Here is a 27,321-nt window from a genome sequence, read left to right on the forward strand (position 1 = left end):
GAGAGTTCAGAGATTTCTGACGTGTCTGTTTTGTCTTCCAAAGGGGAAAGTTCAGATGGTGGTTTGTATCATCACCGGCACCCGAGATGATCTCTATGGGGCCATCAAGAAGCTGTGCTGTGTCCAATCTCCAGTGCCCTCACAAGTGAGCTGGGATTAGCATGGGAGAAGCAAGAAGCTCAACCCAAGGTTTCTTTGGAATGTTGAGGAGATGGAGGAAAATATTTTGTAGAGTATGATCAGATCTCAGATTGTATCCCCCAATTAGATAAATGAGCAGCATATAGCCCTTCATGAATGCTCAACTAATTGCCCAAATTTAGTAATTTGCCTCTTGAGAGGATAAACTCTGGTTTTTCAGGGCTGATTCTTGTGAATGTGGACTTCTGTTTGAAAGAGGAAAGCACTTTTTCTCTCATCAACTTTGTTTAGAAGCATTTTCTCATTTTGTATGATATCCTTTTGAAAGTTTATTTCCCGGGGCGGCTAGGTGGCGTAGTAGATAAAGCACCAGCCTTGGAGTCAGGAGTACCTGGGTTCAAATCTGGTCTCAGACACTTAATAATTACCTAGCTGTGTGGCCTTGGGCAAGCCACTTAACCCCATTTGCCTTGCAAAAAAAAAAAAACCCTAAAAAAAGTATTTCCCTTGAAAACCCAAAGTTGAGGTTGCTGATAAGATAATGGCATCTACTAACTATAATTTCTTGAATAAAAGCAATAATAATATTATTTTGGATTGATTTCTAATCAGATTAGCATAAAATGATTGTATTCTGGGGTTGTGGGTTGTTTGTTTTTTTTTTTTAATTTCTTTTGGTTCCAGGTCATTAATGCCCGAACTGTTGCCCAACCCACCAAGCTATGGAGTGTGGCCCAAAAAATTTTACTCCAGATTAACTGCAAATTAGGTGGAGAACTTTGGGGAGTGGACATTCCATTGGTGAGTGGACCTTAGATACCCAATTCTTGTATAAAAATAAGATACAAGGGGTGGCTAGGTGGCGCAGTGGATAGAGCAATGGTCCTGGAGTCAGTTGTAGCTGAGTTCAAATTCCGACTCAGACACTTAATAATTATGTAGCTGTGTGGCCTTGGGCAAGCTACTTAATCTCATTTGCCTTGCAAAAATCTAAAAAAAAAAATAAAAATAAGATACTCATTCAGTATTAGTCTCCCTAAGGGTCCAAAAATAGTAATTTTCATAGTCTTTAGATATCTTCTCAACTTTCTTATTTCCACTGCCTGTCATTAGCATTGGTCATTGTCCTGCGTGTCCTGTTTTTTTGTATAGGAAGTAAAAGTCAGGTAATAATTTATCCCATTTTTGCTTTAAAAATAATTCTTTTTTGGTGATCAAGGACAACCCTAAGACACTTGTTAAGGAAAATGCCATCCATATCCAAAGAAAAAACTATGAAGTCTGATTGCAAAGTAAAACATAGTATGTTAACTTTTTAAACACCATTGTACATGTATAACTTTTACCAGAGTGTTCACTACCATGGAGAGGGGGGAGGAAAGGGAAAGTGGTAGAAAACTGTGGAACTCATAAACTTGCAAATGAATGAATGTTGAAAATTTCTTTTGAATGTAATTGGAAAAAATAATAAAGGAAAAAATGTCAGTTCTCTAACAGCCATTTTCTTATTCTCAGAATCAAAGCCTTAGAAGAGCAATCTATACATTTATTCATTTGTTTGTATATTTGTTTTGGACAAATCAAATTAATAAATGACAGCTGTAATTTAAAAAAATAACTACTTATTATATAAAAGATGCAGATCTTTGGAGATCAGTTAATAAATGAAGTGAGGAAGTGATAAGATTATTTTTTTCTCTCCCAGAAACAACTGATGGTGATTGGGATGGATGTTTACCATGACCCCAGCAGAGGGATGCGTTCTGTGGTTGGCTTTGTTGCAAGCATCAGTCTGTAAGTGCTCCTTATAGTTAGTTCCTCTAACATTTCATCTCATTTTAATTATATGTTATATGGGCAAATAACACATGGGAACAATGATGTACCTGGTATTCTGCTTATCTGAGGAGCTAAGACCAACACATGTGAAAAAATTATTCTAAGAACGTCTTTGACTTTATATATAATTAATTGGTAAATACTTTAATTCAGGAAAGGGTAAGATCTTCTGGATGGTAATATTCAGTTACACAAAGAGTATTTGGGAAATGGGTCCTTCAAGGACATCTCAATCTAGGGAAATACTGTGAACCAGAGACAAAGATGTAGATACATTCCAGAAGCAGTAAGAGGCAGCATAATTCAGTAAAAGGGGCTTCAGAGTGGGATCTAAGAACTTGGATTTGAATGTGACTCTGATACCTTTGTGGCCTTGGACAAGTCATTTACCCACTCTGGTTCTATATGAAAAGTGAGAGGATGGGACTAAATGACCCCAAAAGTCCCTTCTAGTTCTAAACCTATGGCACCTTGAGTTGTTCATGATTGGAGTGGATAATTTCTTTGGTGGGAGAAGAAAATTTTATAGGTAGATAAGAGTGGAGGCAGATTTTATAGGACCTTGAAAGCCAGTATAGGGAGTTTAAAGTTGAGGTAATAAGCAGTACATTACCATTTTAGGCTTTTAAGTAGAGGAATCATATTCTAGGAGCATTATTTAGAGAAGTTCAACTGCAGTATATAACTAGGGGAAATTAGATTAAACTAAAGAGACATTAGTCAGAGATTAGTGCGTCTTTTACCAGCACATAGGGGGTTATTGTAAAAATCAACTAGAGAAGTAATGTGAGTCTAAGACAGTAGGAATGTAGAAGAAACAAATTCAAAAGAAATTTCAAAGGAAGAATTCTTGAAATGTGATCACAGTCTTAATATAAGGAGTTAAGTTTAGAAATACTAATTTTAGCAATATTTACTATAAGCCTGAAGGATTTAAAGATGACTTAGGTTTTGAGCCTAGATGTTTCAGAGAATCACAATATCCCTGAGTTAGGGACCCCAGAGATTATTAGTGTCCAACTCATACCTGGCCAGTGAAACCTTCTACAAATACTTCTAATAAGTGGTCATCCAATTGATTGGCTGTATTGTCTTTATCCTTGGCTATTGTCTTTAAGGGATCTGTTTCGTTGAATAAGAAGTATAAATCCAGTTAGGTAATAATCTTCATTGAGGTTGTTGAGAGACAGGAGAAAACACACCATCTACTTAGTGCATTCTTTTTTGGGATAACTCTAATTACTATGATTTTTTTCTCTACATTAAGCCTAAATCTCCCTTATGCATCTTCCCACTCATTGTTCCAAGTTTTGCTTTGTAGACCCCTACAAAGCAAATATTACTATCTTTCACGTGAAAACCTTTCAAATTCTTGGAGATGTATATCATTCTTCCATAAATCTTCTCTAAGCTAAATATTCTAAGCTTCTTAAGTTGGGCCTCATGTTCATGATATCCACTCCCCTTGTCATCCTAAGTTACCCTCTTTAAGACACAGTCCACTTTGTCAGTGTCTTCCTAAAATGTTACCTCCAGATCCAAACATAATCCAGTGATGTTTTGACCATGGCAGAAAAAATGGGACAATGAATTCTTAATCCCAGAAGCTATGCTTTTTTAATGCAACCTAGGAAAGCATTTTTTAATTTGTCATTTCACACTATTGCTATTTTAACCCAAATGTAGAATTGTCCATTTTATTAAATTCCATCTAAGTGGCCACTCATTTAGTAGAGTGCTAAATTTGGAATCTTACCAGAGACACTCCCTGAGTGGCAGCTCTGACCCTGGAAAGTTACTTTACTTCTCTTCACCCATTTCCTAAGTTGCAAAATGGGGATAATGATAGTGTCTACAAGACCAGGGTTTTTGTGAGGATCAAAGGAGATAACAAATGTGAAACATTTTGCAGACCTTCACATGATCTATACCTGCAAGCTATTATTATTTAGATTACCCTATCTCATTGAGGTCATTTCATCCATTGTAGTGAGCTCTTCCTCCCAATCTCTTAAATTGAAATAATGAATGTAAAGTACTTTGTAAACGTTAAGGTACTTTATAGATTTAGCTGTTCTTTTGATTTTTCACTCCCTGTTAATTTTTTTTGTCTATCTTTAGAGTTCTGTTGCCAACTGGCAGATAAGGGATCTAGACAGGGAAGTCAGTTTTCTAAAAGATAAATTTAATTGGATTTGAGGTAAAAATAGTAATCACTAATGGAAATAATCTACTTTAAGTCATCAAAGAAAAGGGACTTGAAACATTGATTAGAGGGTTGTGAGGGTATATGATTTAATAAAATCTTGAAATTAAATGGGACCTTAAAGGTTATCTAATTTAACTTATGTCATTCAAAATCTCTCCCAACCTCACTTAACATTCCTGAGAAGTAGTTATCCAACTTCTGCTTGTAGATGTCTAGCAAGGGGGAACTTGTACCTAATGAAACAGCCTATCCAATTTTGTACTACTCTAAACACAATTCTTGCATTAAGCTAAAATTGTTCTAACTTCTACCAAGTGTTTGATGAGTTTAGTTGAGTTTAGTCTTTCTTCCAAATGACATAAGTCAAATATTAGATGCCAGTAATCTTGTTATGCCTACGGGCTAACTTGATAACATCCTCTAAATTGTTTTTTATTCCTCATACCATAAGTATAATTTTTGATCTGGAAGCTCTGAAATTTAGCTATGATATTCCTTGAAGTTTTCCTTTTGGAGTGTCTTTCAGGAAGTTATCAGTGCATTCTTTCAGTTTGCATTTTACCCTTTAGTTCTAAGATATCAGGGCAATTTTCCTTTATAATTTCTTGAAATATGATATCTAGATTCCTTTTTTTAATCAGGGTTTTCATTAATTCTTAAATTATCACTCCTTGATCTCTTTTCCAGGAAAGCTGTTTTTCAATGAGATATTTCATATTTTTTATTTTTTCTCTATTTTGACTTTTATTGTTTTTTGATTTCCACTTTATCAACTTGATTTTTAAGGAGTCCTTTTAAAATTTTAGTGAATTTTGTGCCCCTTTTAACAAGCCCTCAATTTTCTTTTCATAATTTTCTTGTATCACTCTCATTTCTTTTCTCATTTTTACTCTACCACACTCATCACTTCAGGAATTCTTGTTAGGCTTCTGTAAAAAATTTGCATTTTTCTTTGATGCTCTATTTGTAGCTGTTTTCACATTATGGTCTTCTGAGTTTGTGTCTTGATCTTCCCTGCATCCATAGTAGCTTTTCTATGATCAGATTCTATTTTTTTGTTATTTGCTCATTTTCTTGCCTTTTAAACCTTATGTTAAAGTTGCTTAGCCACCTGGGCATGGGGAGACCCAGTCCCAAGCTTCAGATCTTGTGTAATGTTTTTCAGAGCCAGTTCTAGAAATCTGCAAGTTTTTGGTGATTCCATGGTGGTATGATTCAAGAAACAGTTTAGTCGCTGTTTTCCTGGTCTTCAATATGATCTTTAACCTGCTTCCCTGTAACTATAAAGCACTCACACTTCTCTCTGCTCTTAAACTGTGACCAGGCCCTGTGCTCCCCTGTAGCTGCAAATGATAGTGCTCCTCCTCCCTGCCCTGGAACTGTGATCAAGACCTGTGCTGCCAGTGCTTGACTACAGATGGTTCTCTCTGCCTGTGAATTATGACCCAGAACTGAGGATGGGCAATGGAGTTGCCAAAAACACCTGGTCCTATGCCAAGTGTTAACTCAAGAGCCCTTTTGAGGGCCAGCTAGGTGGTGCAGAGGATAGAGCACTGGCCCTGGAGTCAGGAGAACCCTGAGTTCAAATCCGACCTCAGACACTTAATAATTACCTAGCTATGTGACCTTGGGCAAGTCGCTTAATTCCACTGCCTTGCAAAAATAAAAAAAAATAAAGAGACTTTATGACAGGTCTCTTTTTGACCTTGCTGCCTTAAGGCTATGGGCTCCCAAAGTAGCTGCTGCCACAAGACACTCTTGGGGCTGGCCATCCCCCTTTTATCACAGGTTAGTCCTGCCGCCCTCCTAACTTGTCTTGATCTGGAAAATTAACTCACTCTGACCTTTTGTCAGCTCTGCTACTCCAGAATTCCATTTAACCCTAAGGGGTTAGAAGGGGAATGTTGGTTGCTGCTTCTACTCCACCATCTTCCTATAGGCATAATCAGTAAACAATTTCTGTTCATTCTATCTTAGATGACAGGGCTGTCCAACCTTACTTTTAAAAGTTTTTATTGAATAAAATAGACAATATATTTTGATTTGCCATTTTAATGAGAGTTCTGCAGTAGCTCAGCTTCATTTACTAACACCCCCAGGCAGGCAGGCCACATAGACTACCCTGTAGTCTACAATATCTCTGGTATCTGTTTTCTTCTTTCATTATTACTATTACCAATCAATCAGCAAGCATTATGTATTGGCACAATACTTGGTACAGTAATACTCATTGAAGACCTCATTACCTTTCGCTTGGACTATTGTAGCAGATTCCTAACAAGTTTCTCTACTTTTAGTCTCCTTCCCTTCCTCTCCATTTTAGTCCCATCCTGCACATACTGGTCTGATTACATCATCACATTACTAAAATGTGTATGTACACACACACACATACCCCAAACAAAAATCAAATTAAATTGCCTGGTATTCAAGATCCTCCACTAGTCAGGGCCAAGATGGCAGAATACAAGTAAGAAGGCTGTATCCCCAAAACAGTGAATCATTTTTTTCAGGTTGTATCAGCATAAGGGGATAGAGGGCTCTGTGGATCCTGGGGATGGAAATCTGGCCAGGAGTACCCCATGCCAGACTAATCTGGTATCCAGGGACTCAAAGAAGATGGAGCTATGCCCAGGCAAGGCAAGACCCAGACCCCTGTGGGGCACTGAAACCTTGCCCCAAGGGCAGGAAGTAGTGCTCAGCTGTCAGTTTATTTACTTGGTCTTCATTTCTTGGTCACAGATCCAAGGCAGACCAGGGAAGTGTTCTGTACCCCAGGGTGGCAGTCCTGAGGGGACAGCAGCTGGGGACCATGGACTAAGCATTGAGTGAGAAGCAAGTTCACAGGCAAACAAGAACAGTGTTGCACTGACCCTTGGAATGGAGCTGAGTCTCTGCTCCTTCATTTATCCCTGCTTGAAATCTGCAAAGGAATATGAGGGGTAGGGTCCTACACCAAAAGGGAGGTTGTGGAAGGAGCTTGAGTTGAGTTTGGAAGGAAACGGTTGCTTCTGAAAGGCGAAGGGAAGGACAGAGCATATTCTAGGAAGGGGAACCCCAGAAGAATGAAGTGGAATCAAGGTAGCAGGTTTGGGTGGACTGTGAGGTATCCATGTGCTGAAGAGTTGAAGAGAAGATAACTTAGAGCTAACCTGAAAGGTAATAGGAGCATTGTATCCTCAGCACCTAGCACTGCAGAGTAGGAGATTAATAAGTATTGACTGAATTGAAATGAATCTCTTAGTGCCTGGTACAGGATAAATGTTGACTGATTAATTACTAAACCTGCCCTTTAGTATTTGAGATTCCTACTTTTTTATTGATGTATTTTTTTCTCTTTCCTTTACTAGCTCCCTCACCAAATGGTATTCCCGAGTGGTGTTCCAGATGCCTCATCAAGAGATTGTGGACAGCCTAAAGCTGTGCCTGGTGGGTTCTTTAAAGAAGTACTATGAGGTGAGGAAAGCCAGATTTGAGTAGTTTCAGAATATCTTCCTACTTGACCTCTGTAAATTTACAGGAAATATGATTTACTTGAAGAAAACCCAAATCATGTTTATTGGATTCCTTAAGCAGGTTCAAAGTCCAACAGTCACAAGTTCAACAGTTGGACAAGAAACTTTCAGCTTAGGACAGTAAGGTTTCAACTTGGCATTTGCTTTTTCGATCATCCCTATACCACTGCTATTATCATAGAATTAATTTAAATAATTAACATGAATTTTCCTGACTCTAATGATTAGGTCTCATCTTTTCATAAGACAAATATGAATTCACCCCCATCCCAGCCCAGAGAGCCAAAGTATACTGAGCCGTGAAAATCAGCACATAACTTCCATTAAACTGATACTGGGCTGGAGAAGTGGCCCGGGAATGTGTAGATGTGTCCAAAGTCAACCCTGATCTATATGACTTGGGCTTCTTAAGGATGGATTTTGACCCTTGTGAAAAGTAAGATATCAAAATTGTTGTTGCAGACCAAATCTGGTCTCTAGAATTGTTTCTTTCATGTAAATGAAGTTTTCTCCTGCAACACCTTATAATAGCATTTTGTAGTAGCATAAGTTAATGATCTATAGTGTACTTTCTTCCTATAGAGACTTATGAAATCATATCATTTAAGAGCTAAAAAGGATCTCATTTTACAGATAAAGAAGGTGATAAAATATTTTTTCCATGTCATACAGAGGTAGAGAGAGAGAGATAAAACCCATGACTTCTGACTGTATGTCCTATGCTCTTTTTTTTTTTAAGGTTTTTGCAAGGCAAATGGGGTTAAGTGGCTTGACCAAGGCCACACAGCTAGGTAATTATTTAGTGTCTGAGACCAGATTTGAACCCAGGTACTCCTGACTCCAAGGCCAGTGCTTTATCCACTACGCCACCTAGCCACCCCTCATGTTCTTTCTGTTTTATTATGTGACCTCTGTGTAACTGCAGGTACAAGTCTTCCTCTCTATTTCTTGTGTTTGCTTCTTTCTTCTGCTCTTGTAGCCACAGTCCTATTCCAGGTCCTAAACACCTTTTTTTTAATTACCACCTAGGACAACAGCTGAGTTCAACCATGTACTAAATTCAGAATGAACCTGCTATTTAACTGAACCTCAAACCAAAACCAAGCAATAGTTTAGGATTGGTGGTTTTTCAGTATGGAACCAAAGGACCAAACTAAAACTTGGAGGTGGGGGATGGGAAAATCCTATTTTGCCATCATATCATATGGAAATTTAAAATATATTTCTAAAAAATGTGAACTAGAATAAACCTTAGATTATAAAAATTATAATTATAGATTATAAAAAATTTTCTGAACTTAGTGATTTGTTCCATTTGCTGAATCTAACCTTTTGACCTCCATTCTGTGCTGTGTATAACAGGAAGGATCATTTTCCTTAAATATATTTTGATGCCTCCACTAAAGTTTGACTCCATTACCTCAGAATACAATTTCAGGTCTGATCAAACTGGAAAGCCTTTGAGTATGAGCCTGGAATAGCCTATAGACCTGTTATTTGAAGGGGACCAGAGGAAAGAGGCATCCCCTGAAATTTGGCCACAGAGTGATTAATTTTTTGTGCTATACCACTCATGAAGATCATCTGCTGAGGCAAAGTAGGGTTATGATCTGTGTTAGAGCAAAAACCCATGTTGATTCTTAAAGTATTGAAGTATGCCTATTTTTATCATAGGATTTAAAACTAGAAGGGACTTTAAAAATCAAGCCCAACTTCCTCATTTTACAATTGAAGGAAACAGGCCTAGAAAGATTGTTACTTGCCAGTTATCACATAACCCAGTCTCTTTTATTTCAAAGCTAGTGCTCTTCCCACTGGCTGTATTGTTCCTCACATTCACTGAATGGCTCCCAAATAAAAATTAAAACTCCTAAAGATATAAAGGTTTTAAGACTAACAATTTCCTAGTCAGTCATAATTTTGTAATTTTAAATACTGAGTATCTGGTGAAAGAGAGGGATGAATTAGTTATTAGTCTGTTGGAGTAGTGGAGAAAGCAGGATTTTTCATCCTGGATTTTCCAGGGTTTTCCCTGGTTTATTTTTTGTCCTTCTTTTTCACTTTAATTAATTTTTCCAACTACATGCACAAATAGTTTAAAACATTCATTTTTTGTAAGATTTTGAGTTCTACGTTTTTCTCCCCCACTCTAGCCCCTCATCCCTCCCCTTGACAGCAAGTAATTTGATAAAGGTTATACAGGTATAACTACATTAAGTACATTTCTATATTAGTCAGGTTGCCAAAAAATAAAGAACAAATTTTTTTTGAATTATAAAGATTTTATTTATTTTGAGTTTTACAATTTTTCCCCTAATCTTACTTCTCTCTCTCCACCCCCCACAGAAGGCAATTTGCCAGTCTTTACATTGTTTCCATGGTATACATTGATCCAAATTGAATGTGATGAGAGAGAAATCACATCCCCAAGGAAGAAATATAAAGCATAAGGGATAGCAAGATCAGACAAAATATCAGGGTTTTTTTTTCTAAATTAAAGATAATAGTCCTTGGTCTTTGTTCAAACTCCACAGTTCTTTCTCTGGATACAGATGGTATTCTCCACTGCAGACAGCCCCAAACTGTCCCTGATTGTTGCACTGATGGAATGAGCGAGTCCGTCAAGTTTGATCATCACCCCCATGTTGCTGTTAGGATGTACGGTGTTTTTCTGGTTCTGCTCATCTCATTCAGTATCAGTTCATGCAAATCCTTCCAGGCTTCCCTGAATTCCCTTCCCTCCTGGTTTCTAATAGAACAAGTGTTCCATGGCATACATACATGTACCACGGTTTGCTAAGCCATTCCCCAGTTGAAGGACATTTACTTGATTTCCAATTCTTTGCCACCACAAACAGGGCTGCTATGAATATTTTTTGTACAAGTGATGTAGAACATATTTTAAAAATTGGAAATACTCAGACACTTAATAATTACCTAGCTGTGTGGCCTTGGGCAAGCCACTTAACTCCATTTGCCTTGCAAAAAAAAAAAAATTGAAAATAGTAAGTTTTGGTCTGCATTCAGACTTCATAGTTCCTTCTCTGGATGTGTATGGCACCTTCCATATTAGGTCCTTTGAAATTGTCTTTGATAACTGTACTGCTGAGAAGAGCAAATTCATTACAGCTGATCATCATTAAAATGTTGCTGTTACAGTGCACAATGCTCTCTTGGTTCTGCTCACTTCATTCAGCATCAGTTCATGTAAGTTTTTCCAGGTTTTTCTGAAGTCAGCCCACTGTGGATTTTTTTTATTAAAGATATTATTTGAGTTTTACAATTTTTCCCCCAGTCTTATTTCCCTCCCCCCACCCCACCCCCACGGAGAGCAATCTGTCAGTCTTTGTTTCCATGTTGTACCTTGATCCAAATTGAGTGTGATGAGAGAGAAATCATATCCTTAAAGAAGAGACAAGAAGTCTAAGAGGTAACAAGATCAGACAATAAGATTTTTTTTTCTAAATTAAAGGGAATAGTCCTTGAACTTTGTTCAAACTCCACAGTTCTTTCTCTGGATACAGATGGCACTCTCCTTTGCAGACAGCCCAAAATTGTTCCCGATTGTTGCACTGAGCGAGTCCTTCAAGGTTGAACATCACCCCCATGTTGCTGTTAGGGTGTGCAGTGTTTTTCTGATTCTGTTCATCTCACTAAGCATCAGTTCATGCAAATTCCTCCAGGCTTCCCTGAAATCCCATCCCTCCTGGTTTCTAATAGAACAATAGTGTTCCAGGACATACATATACCACAGTTTGCTAAGCCATTCCCCAATTGAAGGACATTTACTTGATTTCCAATTCTTTGCCACCACAAACAGGGCTGCTATAAATATTTTTGTACAAGTGATGTTTTTACCCTTTTTCATCATCTCTTCAGGGTATAGACCCAGTAGTGGTATTGCTGGATCAAAGGGGGGTATGCTCATTTTTGTTGCCCTTTGGGCGTAGTTCCAAATTTCTCTCCAGAAAGGTTGGATGAGTTCACAGCTCCACCAACAATGTAATGGTGTCCCAGATTTCCCACAACCCTTCCAACAACGATCATTATCCTTTCTGGTCATATTGGCCAATCTGCCACTGCGAATTTCTTACAAAACAATAGGACTCCATCACATTCATATGCCACAACTTGTTCAGTCACTCCCCAAATAATGGGCATCCCCTCAATTTCCAATTTTTTGCCATTACAAAAGGAGCTGCTATAAATATTTTTGTGCATGTGGGTTTTTCCCTTTCTTATGATGTCTTTGGAATACAGACTGTATGGATCAAAGGGGATGCAGTTTTATTGTCCTTTGAGCAGAGTTCCAAAGTGCTCTTCAGAATAGTTGAATTAGTATGCAACTCTACCAGCAGTGCATTAGCATCCCAGTTTTCCTACATCCCTTCCACCATTGAACATTTTCCTTTTTTTGTCATATTGACCAATCTGATAGGTGTGAGGTGGTACCTCAAAGTTGTTTTAATTTGTGTTTCTCTAATCAATATATGACTTAAAGCATTTTTTCATATTAGTATTGATAACTTTAATTTCTTCATCTGAAAACTGTTTATATCCTTTGACCATTTATCAATTGGAAATGACTGTATTCTTATCAATTTGACTCAGTTCTCTATTGATGGGTATTCTCTCTTTTAAGAAAAATAAAATAATATTCTTTTATCACATACACCATGTACCCTGGTTTTCTGATTTATAGAATATGACGTAGACATATAGTAGGCAATAAAGATTTCTTCACTGGGGCTCGGACAATATATCATTTCAGTAGAATAGTATTTGATAATATATTAGTTGAACTTAAATTTTCATCTTTTTTTATCTTAGATTATAAATTCTTTGAGATTAGGTACCATGTCCTCTTATTTCCTTTGTAACTAAACTTTCCAAAGGGCAGAAATTTGAAGACATCTGATTAACAAAAGGAATATCTTTTTTTTTTAATTTTTTTTGCAAGGCAAATGGGGTTAAGTGGCTTGCCCAAGGCCACACAGCTAGGTAATTATTAAGTGTCTGAGCCCACATTTGAACCCAGGTACTCCTGACTCCAAGGCCAGTGCTTTATCCACTATGCCACCTAGCCACCCCTTAAATGAAAGAGCTGGAGGGTTTATTATTATTATTATTATTATTATTATTATTATTATTATTATTATTATTATTATTATTTTAGGTTTTTGCAAGGCAATGGGGTTAAGGGGCTTGCCCAAGGCCACACAGCTAGGTAATTATTAAGTGTCTGAGGTCGGATTTGAACTCAGGTACTCCTGACTCCAGGGCCGGTGCTCTATCCAGTGCACCACCTAGCCGCCCACAAAAGGAATATCTTAAGAGAAGCAAGAGTAATTGAATCAATAATCTCTTATGCTTTCACCAAAGAAAGTTAAGATTTCTTTGGACCTCTCTTTCCCTACCTCTAGCATAAATAACAAGATCTTAGGCTCAAAATAGGAAGGGACCTTTGAGATCATCTAGGTTAAATCTATTAAGCCTCTGTATATATGTGTATATATGGATATCTATCTATCTAGATAGAGAGATGTAGGTATATTTCTATTCAAACTCTGAGACCCAGAAAAGATTAATGATTGTCCCCAAAATACAAAGGTAGTAAGTGATAGAGTCAGGATTTGAACCCAATGTGTACTGGTTTCAGGATGCGCAAACAAATTACATAATTATAAATGAAGTATCTTGAGTTTCTCAGGAAAAAGATATTATTAACATATAAAAGTATGACTTGTGATCTAGATAGGATCACAAGGATTCATTGAAAGGTTTCTCTGATTTCAAGCATATATTTTCAGTTGAGGTAAATTATCTGCAATGCATTATGAGAATAAAGTTCAGAAATTGCCCAATTTTATCTGTTTGGGGAATGTGTATCTTCAAATGATGTGAAAATAATGAACTTTGAATCCAATGACATTGAATAAGAACCAAAAATATCTTTTCCAATGAATTATGAGCTAAACTATTTTAAAAAATCCCAAAAATACAGCAAAAGTCTAGCAAACTAGCTCATACAGGCAAAGAACTTCAAATATTTTGTAAAGCTATTAAATTTAAAATAAGAACTTCAAAACATTCAGTCACTTGGTTAGTTACTGTGTTGTGTGATTAAAAATTTAAGAAACAAATGAGAGGCGGCTAGGTGGCACAGTGGATGCAACACCAGTCCTGGAGTCAGGAGGACCTGAGTTCAAGTTCGGCCTCAGACACTTAATAATTACCTAGCTGTGTGACCTTGGGCAAGTCACTTAACCCCATTGCCTTGGGGGAAGAAACCAAAAATTACGCATCCAAAATACTTCAGGGTGACAATTTAGTACAAGAATATTTTATTTAGCTTTATTTCATCACCTTTTCATTCTCCATCTTTGGGTATGTTTTCCACATAATAATCTGAGGGAGATAGTTGTTATAAAAACCAACCCATCACAATTGTTAACTTTACTAGTTGTATTTTACTTGATATCACTGTGCCATAGAAGAGTTTTGTTTTGTTTTATATGTGGATTATAAACTTACTAGCTGTGTGACCCATGGTAAGTCCTTAACTTTTGTTTGCCTCAGTTTCCTCATCTGTAAAATGGGGATAATACCAGCATCTCCCTCTTAGGATTATTGGAGGAACAAATGAGAGAATACTTGTTAAGTGCCCAGTACAGTATGTGTCACATAACAGATGCTATATAAATGTTAGCAAATATTACTGTTATGATGATGAGGGTATGACATCAACTCCCAAAGCAGATGGGTTGGGATTCTCATTTTCCTGACCAGCCTTTTAACTTTTCCTACAGAGTTGAATCAGGAACCTCCCAGCTCTGAATTGACCATCCTCAGATCTGCCTGACTTGAGATTGCTAATTTTTCTGCACTTTTTAATGACTCTCTTTAACATTCCTGACCTCTCATTATTTTGTGGAAGTCTAGAAATGAACAAGAACAAGAACTTTTTGCAGCAAAGCTTGATTGTATTTGGACCTGTCTGTCAAATATATCTGATGCCATATGTCCAGAAATGCAAGTTTGAACCTTTCTTGCCAATGATTTCTGTGTCCGGTGAGTTCGCTAGTCTCAGAAATAATAAGAAACTTGTATTATTTGGGGTTTCACTTCAGGTAAACCACTGCCTGCCAGAGAAAATTGTGGTGTACAGAGATGGAGTATCAGATGGTCAGTTGAAGACAGTCACCAGCTATGAGATCCCCCAGTTACAGAAGTGCTTTGAAGCTTTTGAAAATTACCAGCCTAAGATGGTAGTATTTGTGGTCCAGAAAAAAATTAGCACCAACCTGTACTCAGCTGCTACAGAGAATTTTGTGACTCCCTCCCCAGGAACTGTAGTGGACCACACTATTACAAGCAGAGAGTGGTAAGTAGGCTGCTTTTCAGTTAACCTTTGAGGAAATAAGGGATATGAGTTTTTGGAGAACATGTAATTTTGCTAAATTCTTTTTTTTTTCTAGATTCATATTGGACAGGTTGTTCTTTGAGGCTATGTGGATAAAAGTAACACTTTATTTTCTTCTGTCTCCTGCCTCCTGCTCAGGCGAATAACCTGGTGAAGATTATTCCCCTAACCTTAGAAAACATGAAGCACATATCTCCTGTGATGGAGATGGAGATGGGATGGAGATGATATAAATGTCTATCAGCTCTTCAGGAAATTTCACTGGATTGGGGTCCTTTTTTTTCTTATCTATAAAAATGGGGTGATTGATCTAGATCTCCAAAATCCCTTTTCACTCTAAAGGTGATTTAATAAGATAACCCAGAAAATAGAACTATTCCAAAACTGGAATGGGACTATTTGAAGATTTAGTGAACTCCTCATTTTCAGACTTCTGGGAGATGGGAGTATTGAGAATATTCCTCTTAGGTATGGAGTAACTCTTCCATTTCATGAGATTTTGTGATTCAGTAATGCAATCCATGTCACAAATTTGATTGTTTTTCTTGGCAGGGTGGATTTCTACCTCCTTGCACATCATGTGCGACAGGGTTGTGGCATTCCTACACATTATGTGTGTGTTCTCAACACTGCAAACCTGAGCCCTGACCATATGCAGAGGTAAGCCCTTTCTTACTGTAGAACAGTGGTTCTCAAAATGTGGGCTTAAGGATTGGAGGCCCATGGAGTCCATGAGATCAAAACTATTAAAAAATAGCTAAGACATTTTAATTTCTAATACTGTAAATATTGACAAATATAACCCACATAACAAGCTAATTAGGGGTTCTCAATAATTTTTAAGAGTGTAAAGAGGGGGCGGCTAGGTGGCATAGTGGATAAAGCACTGGCCTTGGAGTTAGGAGTGCCTGGGTTCAAATCTGGTCTCAGACACTTAATAATTATCTACCTGTGTGGCCTTGGGCAAGCCACTTAACCCCATTTTGCCTTGCAAAAACCTAAAAAAAAAGAGTGTAAAAGGATCCTGGAACCCCAAAGTTTGAAAATTGTAGCTTTAGAGGTAAATATGGATCCAGCTAATTAAAACAAATCCAAGCATAGGAGCAATGGCCAAATGAGTTCCTTAAAATTTTTGACTGGTTATTTTCCAAGGGGGTAAAAATATAGTTTAAATTTTTGGACAATACAGAAATACTTATTTCTCTGCATAATTATAGTCTTTTTTTTTTAAATCAGGGGTGGCTAGGTGGTACAGTGGATAGAGCACCAGCCTTGGAGTCAGGAGTTACCTGGGTTCAAATCCGACCTCAGACACTTAATAGTTACCTAACTGTGACCTTGGGCAAGCCACTTAACCCCATTGCCTTGAAAAATCTAAAAAAAAAAATCATTAAATTTTGATGACTGAGGAAAAATTTACTTGTTTTTGATAGCAAGTTTTCTTGATTTGGTGAACAGGAGAGTCAGGCTACAGATAAATTAATGTGACCAAGGCATTTGATTAAATTAATGATAATTCCAGAAATGTCTTCCCTGTAGGTTTATAATTAGGAAGACTTCAAGGAACTTTCCAACACATTTCAGGTTCTCAGCTAAGAATAACTTAGGGAATGTAATAATAGGGAGTGTGATAATTGATGTGCCCAAATAGACAAATAGATGTTTTTAAGCACAAAGTAGTTTTGAGTACATTGTTCTGCTCTTGGCCTCCAGGTTAACTTTCAAGCTTTGCCACATGTACTGGAACTGGCCTGGCACCATCAGAGTTCCAGCTCCCTGCAAGTATGCCCACAAGCTAGCTTTCCTGTCTGGTCAAGTCTTACATCATGAACCAGCCATTCAGTTGTGCGAGAAGCTCTTTTTCCTATAACTCAAAAGAGTCAGCAAGCAAATTGAGGAAAGAGGAAAATGAGTTTTCTGGATTTCTATAGAAACCTCAGATATGACTTCTCCAGGATCAACAGAGACAAAAGGTGGCATTTTTGGGTTGCTGTTTTTCCCTTCCTCAACCTAGTAATATTTATTTTATTTTATTTTTTCATCTTTCACCAAGAAAACCGATGTCATTTCAGCCCTGTTGACTTGAAAATTGCCATTTCCCATGTGAGAAGGCAATTAGAACTTTGCCATTTTTAAGAGCCAGTTGTAAGAATCTGTAGCAGTTCTGTTCTCCCAACCCCACTGTCCTTTCTGGTGCCATAGGTGAGCAAATAGGTGACAATTGAGAAAGGATAAAGAGCTGTTTCTTTAAAACAGGCATTGCCCCTGCTGGCCTGGTGCTTAGCCTCTCTGTGGAATTGGGCTCACTTCAGCAAGCATTTCTCATAACACTTCTGACATAAAAGCATATTTTATTTTTTTTAATAAATTTTTATTGATAACTTTTGTTTTTACATCACAAATTTGCCCACTGTTGATCTTGTCCCTTCCTCTCACACAGAGAGCCAGCCCTGTAACAAATGACCAAAAAAAGGTGGAGAACAGCAGGTGGTCAGCAAAGCTAACCAGAGAACCTCAAAAAAAAAATCTGATCTTCACCTCTCGTCCTCCACCTATGAAAAGAATTGAAGGAGGCATGTTAAAAGTATATTTTCAACCTTCCTTTAGATGTCTCTGGAACTCCGAAGATTTCAAATGGACCGTTTCTGTGTTCTGTGTGCTTTCTAGTTCTGTTGCATGGGCTTAGCTGCCACCCTAGGGATTTAAAATCTTCTATTTTGAATTTTGCCTTCCAACCCCAAATATTTCTGCTTTGTTTTAGTTATTAATATGTTACATTCATTTCTTAAAGAGTTCTTGAATCTAGAAGGGAAACATTTGGCAATTGGAATGTCTTTTTTAGGGATTTGCAAGTATAATACAACTGTCCCACCAGTCTGGTTAAGTCTGTTATTATATGTGGAAGAAAACTGATATATTTAATTACCTTGAACATGGGTAGATCTCTTGTGTGATCATCCAATTTTCTAGAAAGTTTTCTAAAGCTGGACAAATTTTTTTTAACTCAACTTTTAAAAATGCAATGCACATGTGAAAGTCCAAATATCAAAATTTCCAATACACAAAGAAGGTTGATGTTTCTTCCCTCTTTAAAATGAGAAGTGTGCTAGTATGTTAGCAGGGACTTCCCTTTGTTTTGGAAGGACCATATTGGGACTCCCACTTAACTTTTCAATCTCACACCTGTATTGCATTGATTTTTTTGTTTTGTTTTGTTTGAGTTTTTTGCTGTTTTAAAAGAGTTGACTTTATTTAATTCCTGTCTCCTTATCTTGCCCTTTCCCCAAGGAAGGAAGGAGACATGTATATTTTATTTGTGAATTGTGAGAAAAAAGAAAACTTAGCCAAAAACTCTCTAGAAAAACAAAATTAGAAAGATGTTTTGTTTACCATACAGTTCACAGAAAGTTGGTGAGATGGGAGCCATGTCATTTCTTGGGTGCATTTCTGTTTTTATTTAGATGTTGGGGGTGGGAGAAGAAAAGAAGCTAAGAATTTGAAATTTAACAACACTGTTGAATCATTGGTCTATAACTTGACAGATAGCTTTTTGATCTGATTCTCTCTGCAAGCATTTTGAATTTTTCTTTTGAAGCTGTATTTCTTAAGATCTTGTCTATCTGATATAGTCAGAAAAGTTAAAAACAATACTTAAGTATAATGAAAATCTGCCTTCACTTTTTATTTCAAGTTTCCTAGCCTCATTTTTTAGCCTTAATGTTGTGTGATTACAAGTAGAAGGCAAAAAAGTATGATTTATTATTTTAAGATTGATGAAACACTTCAATACTTTCCTAGTGGATGATAGATTCGTTAGCATTATTTCAGAATGTCAAGCAGTTCTTGGCTAATGAGCCCCTGCTAGTATATTGTGGTGATTATAAACCACTGAAATTTTGATTTTTACCACTGATGCTTCACCTTCTGGTTTTGGAACTGTGTTTTTATCACTATGCCATCTGTAACTGAAGCACTAATTGTTTACTTATTAGGAACAATGTCACCTGCACAACAAAACTACAAATAAGTTGACTAATAAGCCCCCCTATTGTGGGTGATTTGTCCTGGCCACTAGCCTCATCTTCAAGGTTCTTTGCTCAAATATATAGTTAAAGATTTTCTCTCTTAGTTGCATTACTACATTATACAGCCCTAGACTCTTTCTCAGTGCTTCTGACCACATCATTATTTATAAACCTGCAAAAGCATATGAAATATTGATGACATGTGCTCCCTGCCACTATCGATCCCAGGTTATGTTGTGCCCTGCCTGGACATTCTGATGTCATTAAGCTCTTCTATCCTACTTTTTCATCCTGATCATCTTATCCAATTTTAAGAATCTTTCCTTGTTCTGCTCTTGGTTTGGGTGTGGGGGCCATGACCAATAGGGAAACCACCCCATATAGCAAAATTGTTCATAAGCAGTGATGAGTGAATGTTCTCTTCCTTTGATGTGTATTTTATACTTCAGTCCCTCCCCCTGAGTTCACTAAGTTTAATTGAATATGACAAGGCTCTATGTCTACACCAGTAAGCAGAAGACAAAGCCCAAGGGGAAGTCACTCCAGCCTTTTTTCCTGATAACCTCTGAATAAAGGGCATTCAGTTTGATTGTCCAAGATGTTTTAGGAGAAGCTTCATTTGAACAAGAGGCAAAATTCTGCAGTTTAATTATAAAAATTGGAGGAAAATTTTTGCTTATATTTCTAAAAATATAGTATTTAACAGTTCAAATATAATTTGTTGATACAATAATGTGAGTATAATCCAACTGACATTTTCTAATGGCATAATTAAAATAATATAGCTGAACCTTCGCTCTAAAGTTATGAAGAGCTGAAATGATATTATTCATCTAATCATCTATGAGGGGGGTCAATATGTATTTATTACTGCATGTAGGGGTATATGCTAAATCAACTAGTCCATTGTCTGAGCAACTATAATAGCTGAGAAGAGTTATGACATACATAAATCATTAACATACAAGAGATACATGAAAAAGGTTTCTTATGCTATGTGAAGTCTTGGAGAAAAGATAGTAGTCAGGGAAGGACATCCAGGTAAAATAGAAGGAATATTGCCTTAGAAGTGGGAGATACCTCTGACACCAACTGAGTGACCTCACTTAACCTCTTGAAATTAGATTACAAGATTGTTGTGAAGATCAGGTATAGTAATGTATGTCAATCACTTTGCATGGTGTATAAATATCAGCATCTGTCATTCCTGAGAAGGTAGCGTTTCAGAAGGCCTTTAGAAATTATTTGGAATACAACAGTTGGGTGATGGAACATCTTATGTATAGGGAGTAGTGTAAGCAGAGGCAGAAAAATATGTGATTCAAGTAGTGTAATTTACCTATAATTTAATTTAGAGAAAAAGAGTGGGAGAAATTAAAGCAATTATTAGAAGTTATTTTGCCCAATTATATGCCAAAAAGTTTAACATGTAAGTGAAGGAAAATATTCTGAACTGCCCAGATTAATAGAAGAGGAAATAGAATATCTAAATATAAACCTATTTTTAGAAAAAGAAGTTAAAAAGGCCATAAATGAGCTTCCCAAGAAAAAGTATCAGAAGCTAGATAAGTTTACGGGTGAATTTATGGGGCAGCTTGGTAGTACAATGGAGAGAGCACTGGTCTTGAAGTCAGGAGGATCTGAGTTCATATATGACCTCAGATACATAATAATTTACCTAGCTTGTGTGACCTTGGGTAAATCACTTACCCCATTGCCTTGCAAAAACAAACCAAAAAGAAAAGAAATCAAGAGAGTTTGCAAACATCTAAAGATCAACTAATTCCAATACTAAATAAACTACTTGGAATAATAGGCAAAGAAGGAATCCTATCAAACTTTTCAAAAAAAACAAATATGGTGCTGTTACCAAAACCAGGAAGAGCAAAAACAGGAAAAAAAAACCCAAAAAACTATTGAGCAATTTCACTAATAAATATGGATGTAAAAATCCTAAATAAAATACTAGCTAGGAAGCTTCAACAATATATCAAGGATTATAGACCAAGTAGGATTTATATCAGGAATATACGGCTGATTCAATGTAAGAAAAATGATTAGCATAATTGATTATATCAGTTAACAAATGTAAACAAAATCATATGATTTATATCATTAGATGCAGAAAAAACTTCACAAAATGTATCACTACTATTAAAATCACTTGAAAATATAAGTTTATATGAATTTTTTCCTTACTATGATAAGAAGCATCTACCTAAAAATTTTAGTAAGCATCATCTGTTACAAGGATAAACTTGAAGCTCTCCTAGTAAGATAAGTAGTGAAACAAGGATGCCTATTATAATCAGTTTTATTCAGTGTTATACTCAAAATGCTAGCAATAGCAATAAAAGAAAGAAAAGAAATTGATGGAATCATAATGGACTTGGAAAATTCTAAAGATTCAACTAATAAAAAGCTAGTTAAAACAATAATTTTAGCAAAGTAACAGTATATAAAATAAATCCACAAAAATCATCAGCACTTATATATATTACCAATACAACCCTGCTACAAGAAAAATTAATAATAGAAATTTAATTTAAAATAATCGTGGAAATATGAAATACCTAGAAGCATATTTGCCAAGACAAACCCAGGAACTTAGATGAAAAAAATTGTAAGACATTTTATGCAAATAAAAGTCATTTAAATAATTGAAGAAATGGTAATTGTTCACTGAATGGGCCAAGCCAATATAATGAAAATTCTCCCTAAATTAAGCTATTCAGTGTCATCCCAACTAAATAACAAAAAAAAATTATTTTATTGATCAAAAAGTAATAAAATTTATTTGGAAGAACATAAGGTCAAGATTATAAAAGGATTTAATGGAAAAAAATGCGAAGGAAAGCATATCTTAATACCAGATCTTAAATTGTATAACAAGTCTATAATTATCAAAACTGTCCAATACTGACTAAGAAATACAATGGTAGATCAGTAGAAGAGAACAAACTATACATAGCAGTAAATGACCATAATAACCTTGTATTTGATAAATGTAAAGATTTAAGCTTTTGCTATTTGGCAGAAACCAATTTCTTTCACCATTTACCAATTGGTTTTGTTGGTTGGTTCTTGACCTTTGTTATCAAAGAAGCCCAAAATGATATCACTATTTGAGAGATAAGTTACAGTGTTTCTGACTATAACTGATCATACCAATGTGAACTTGGAATGCTCTAACACAGGATGGATAGAAATAGTCCATGTAAAAAGTCTGTCATGAGTTCTCAGAACTTCATTTCCTATGAGGTACTTAAATTTGCTCATAGAGCACAGCACCCTCAAGGCATGCATGCCATGCTTGGGTGGTCCTTTCCAGTGTCTCCTATGTTGTATGATCAGTTACAAAGTTCTAAAAAGAAACCTTGAGGGTATTCTTCTATTGCTTTTCTGACCCCTCTGTGAACACTTGCCTTGTGTGAGTTCTCCATAAAATAATCTTTTTATCCAAAGAAGGACAAAATGTATACTTGACCTAGACATAAAGGGAGATATAACATAAATTAAAAGAATATGGAACATAGGACCTATCACATTCATGGATAGGAGAAGAATTTATGAATAAACAAGAAATAGAGAGCATTGCAAGAAGTATAATGTATAATTTTTAATTACCACCAAATTAAAAAGATTTTATATAAATAAAACCTATGAAGCCAGGATTAGAAGGAAAGTAGAAAATTAGAGTAAAGTTGTTTATTGACTTTCTCAGATGAAGGCCTCATATCTCAACTATATAGAGAATTTTGTCAAATTTATAGAATATGATTCATTCCCCAATTCATATGTCAAAGGATATGAACAGTTTTTGGATGAGGAAACCAAAATTATAATGGAAAAAATGCTCTGAATCACTGTTAATTAAAGAAATATAAAATTAAAAGAACTTTGAGATAATATCTCACCTAACAGTTTAACTAAAATAGAGAAAATAACAAATGTTAGAGAGGATGTGGAAAAATTGGGACAGTACATTGTTGGTATAATTGTGAATTGATCCAACCATTTTGAACTGCAGTCTGGAATTCTGCCCAAAGAGTTATGAAATACTCTTTGATCCAGTATTACCACTATAAAATTTGTTACCCAAGATGATCATGGAAAAAGGAAAAGAATCTCTATATTCTCAGATATTTGTAGCAGCTCTTTTTGTGGAAGCAAAGAACTGGAAATCAAGAAAATGCCCATTAATTGGGGAATAGCTGAATAAGTTGTAGTATATGATTGTGTTAGAATACTACTGTTCTGTAAGAAATGATGAGCAGGTTGATTTTAAATATTTTTAAATATTTTATTTTTCCAACTACATCAAAGATAGTTTTCAGCAGTCATTTTTATAAGGTTTTGAGTTTCATATTTTTCTCCCTCCCTCCCTTCTCCCCCCCCACCCAACAGAAAGCAATCCAATACAGGTTATACATGTATAACCATGTTAAACATTTATCTATATTATTCATGTTGTAAAAGAAGAATCAAATCAAAAAGGGAGAAAAAAATTAGAGGGGAAAAACATAATACATAAAACAACTTTTAAAAATTGAAGATAATAAGTTTTGGTCAGGCAGGTTGATTTTAGAAGAACATAGAAAGACCTGCATGGGAAATGGAATGTGTAGTCCTAAGAAAACATTTTATACAATAACAGCAATACTGTTCAAAGAGTAACTGTAAAATGACTAAGCTATCTGTGTTAATGTGATTATTCAGATCAATTACAAAAGACCTATGAAGGGAGATTCTGTCCACTTACAGAGGAAGAACTCTTAAACAGAAGTACTGTTCTATGCTTTCATATATGTGTGTGTGTGTTGTTGGCCTTCTTGTGTAGGATTGAGGGGGAAAGAGGAAAATCTGAAATACAAGATGTAATAGAAAAATAAATATTAAAAAAATAGGCTGGGTCTAAATTGCGGAAAGCCTTAAATCTCACACAAAGAAATTTATCCTTTTTTAATAAGCAATAGCCATTGAAAGATTTTGAGAAGAGTAGCATGTGACCAGCAATATTCCTGTGGAGCTTGTCCCCTTGTAAGATTCAGCTAATTGAGGTAGGGTGTTTTTGTTGAGGTCATTTCATCTAGACGTATCTTTAAAAAAAAAGGTAGCTAGGTGGCACAGCAGATAAAGCACTGACCTTGTAGTCAGGAGGATGGTAATTCAAATCTAATATCAGACACTTGACACTACTGTGTGATCTTAACTGCCTTAATTGCCTCACATCTAGGGCCATCTCCAATTGTCCTAATTCATATCTAGCTGCTGGACCCAGATGACTCTGGTGGAGGAAGCAGGGCTGGTGACTTAGCACAGCTCCCCCTCACTCAAATCCAGTTCATGTGCTTGTCATGGTATCACCTCCTCTGATGTCATGGTCTTCTATGAGAGTGAAGGACAAACATCATCAACTAAAAAGGGAGTCAAGGACTTAATAATTACTGCCACTTCAAAAAATGCTTCATAAATGTTAAATGCTATGTAAAAGTGAGTAATTGTCTCATTCAGGCAGGTATTCCCACTCCAACCTCAAAAACAAAGGCACAGAGTATTAGGTCTACCTATACTTACCCCCAACAAAAATTTTTGCAACCACTTACTGAGAGTTAATCTTGACCAAAAACAACACAAACTGCATCACACTTTCTCATCAGATTAATCAACAGAAACATTTGCTGTTACTAAGCCTCAAAGCACTCTCATTTTGACCATTTCTTCTGAAAAGCTTGTTTAGAAGTAGTTTTTCATGGTCAAAAACTAGAAAGTGAATATGGCTTTACCTAATATTGTTATTAAGAGAATAAAGCATAGTCATTCAAACAAACTAATGATCATCTCATTTCTAATAAGTTCCAGTTTACTATCCATATTCTTTTTATGTTTCATTGATATTTTCTTTTATATCAGTGTTGCTCCCCTGCCCCTTATCCATTATAACAAATGAGTAATCACCACCACATGAACAATGTCTGGAAATGTCTGCTTCATTCTACACTTAGTGTCCACCACTTCTGTGTTTCATAGTTCTTGGAAATCACTAACTACTGCGATCAGAACACTCATTTTTCAGTTTTGTTTCCCTTTACCTCATTAATAGTTGGCATTATGGAAATTGCTCTAATGCTGCTATAAATGTCTTTTAGATTAGCTCATAGAACAGTTCCAGTTTTTGTTGTTTTTTTGCCACGTGCCTCTTTTCCAAACAACAATTTGTCTTGCCATTCTCCAATTCAATGGGTAACTATTTTACTTCCAATTCTTTGCTACAATGTGTGTGGATATTTTTGTGTGCTACTGTTCACTTTGCCTTTGATCTCCTAGGGGTGTATGCCTAGTCATATATCCAGCATCTTCTGTTAATATCCAGAATGAAGCAATTAATAATTCCACTTTGGTAACTGCATAAATGGAGAGAAATGAGACAGAAGATAAGAGATGATATGGAGGGATAATCAAGATTTTGCAGCTGATTGGTTCTGTGAGGAGAAAGTAGATGGACTGACTCTAAACTTATAAATTCTGTTGACCATATAGATAGCTGGTGAATCCCATGGGGTATATAGGAAAGTTTGAAATAAACGATGAGTTTTGTTTTGTATATGTTAAATTTGAGATGCCTATGAGACATTTGATTTTGAAATGTTCCATAAGCAGTAATATGGAATTGGACATCAAGAGACATGGGGGGGGAGGGTGTGTGTGTGTGTGTGTGTGTGTGTGTGTGTATACATACTGTATCTGGGCAGTTAGGTGACACAGTGGATAGAGCTCCAGGTCTAGAGTTAGGATGATATGAGTTCAAATCCAGCCTCAGACACTAATTCAATGCTGGGTAAGTCATTTAACCTTATTTGCCTCAGTTTCCTCATTTGTAAAATGGGCTGGAATAGGAAATGACAAACAACTTCAATATCTTTGCCAGGAAAATCCCAGATGGGCTCATGAAGAGTTAAACATGTCTAAAACAACTCAACAACAACAAAATAAATACATCACACACACATACATATATATATATGAAGAAAGTGCTCTGAAAAATCATCTGCATGGAGATGATAATTCAACCTAGGGGAACTAATGAAGTTACCTAGAGAGAGAAGAGAGCCTAGGACAGATGGAGAATTATTGGAGAATAATCATAAAGAGCAGAATATGAATGATAAGCTAACCAAAAAGGCAGAATGAAAAGGTGAACAGGAAAACTAAAAGCAAAGTCACAAAACTTAGGAGAGAGAATTCAGGAGGAAAAGATAGTCAACACTAAAAATGCTGCCAAAAGTTCTAAAAAGGACAGAACTGGGGAAAGAGCATTGACTTCAGAAATTAGGAAATCACTGGTGACTGGAAAAAGCAGTTTTAGTTTAGTGAAAGCCAGATTGCCAGGGTTTGCAAGATGATTATGAAAAATGGAGATGATGACTTTAGATAGCTTTTTCCTTAAAATTTTGGCTATAAAAGAAGAAATAAAGAATGTTACTTTGAAGAACTGATAGCATCAGGGGAGGATTTTTTAAAGGTGGGGAGACTTGGAAGAGTTTTTGACAGTTTTTGTAGGCATCAGGGAAGGAAGTCCAGAGATAAGAGATTTAAGATAAAGCAGAACTGTTCATGTTTAAGGACTGAATTTTCCAGAAGACACTGGAAGAGATGGGAGAAAAACGGGGTACAAGTAGAGGTTTCTGTCCAGGACTGTTGTCTAATACTAATTAATTTTGGGGAGGAGGAGAGTGAACCAGGTCTTTTTGAATGCTAGGAAAGTACAGTGGAATAAACATTAGATTTGAAATGAGAATATCTTAAGTTTAAATCTTAGTTCTGCCTCTTCCTGTAAGTTAATTAAACTTCTTTGAGCCTCAATTGCCTCATTTGTTAAATAAGTAGTTGGAATGGACTAGATGATCTCTTAGGTCCCTTAAGCTCTATATCTGTGATTCTAAGATGAAAGGAACAGAAAGTAAGAGGTCTAAGATGAGGGGGAAATTTAACAGGAATTCCCAAAGTCACAATGGAAGGAGTGGGAAAACTTGGATTGAGACATGGGAAGGATGGGACAGAAGTGAATGGTGATGAGAAAAATAGGAATTGGTGAGGAAGAGAACAGTTTTCCATAGGCACATGGGTATTCTGAATCTCGGGGACTGGAAGAGTTAGAAGTACAAATTG

At 36.2% G+C, this 27,321-nt stretch overlaps 1 protein-coding gene across 8 annotated transcripts in view; it reads left to right on the top strand.

The window, feature by feature from the left end:
* Positions 1-18,811, top strand: part of PIWIL2 (piwi like RNA-mediated gene silencing 2) — a 100,014-nt gene extending 81,203 nt beyond the window's left edge. For 6 of the 8 annotated variants that reach the window (XM_074209136.1, XM_074209134.1, XM_074209132.1 and 3 more), the window contains 7 exons: positions 44-145; positions 826-942; positions 1,847-1,935; positions 7,540-7,645; positions 14,835-15,088; positions 15,680-15,787; positions 16,841-18,811. In XM_074209136.1, coding sequence (XP_074065237.1) covers positions 44-145; positions 826-942; positions 1,847-1,935; positions 7,540-7,645; positions 14,835-15,088; positions 15,680-15,787; positions 16,841-16,997 — 933 coding nt within the window. In that variant the 3' untranslated portion in view covers positions 16,998-18,811. Of the gene's footprint in view, positions 1-43; positions 146-825; positions 943-1,846; positions 1,936-7,539; positions 7,646-14,834; positions 15,089-15,182; positions 15,278-15,679; positions 15,788-16,840 lie in introns of those variants that run through there. The other 2 variants (XR_012473250.1, XR_012473251.1) reach the window with 2 other exon arrangements.
* The last annotated feature ends 8,510 nt before the right edge of the window (positions 18,812-27,321 follow it).

This window comes from Macrotis lagotis, chromosome 1 (genome assembly GCF_037893015.1).
Source record: "Macrotis lagotis isolate mMagLag1 chromosome 1, bilby.v1.9.chrom.fasta, whole genome shotgun sequence".
Taxonomy (NCBI): Eukaryota; Metazoa; Chordata; class Mammalia; order Peramelemorphia; family Peramelidae; genus Macrotis; species Macrotis lagotis.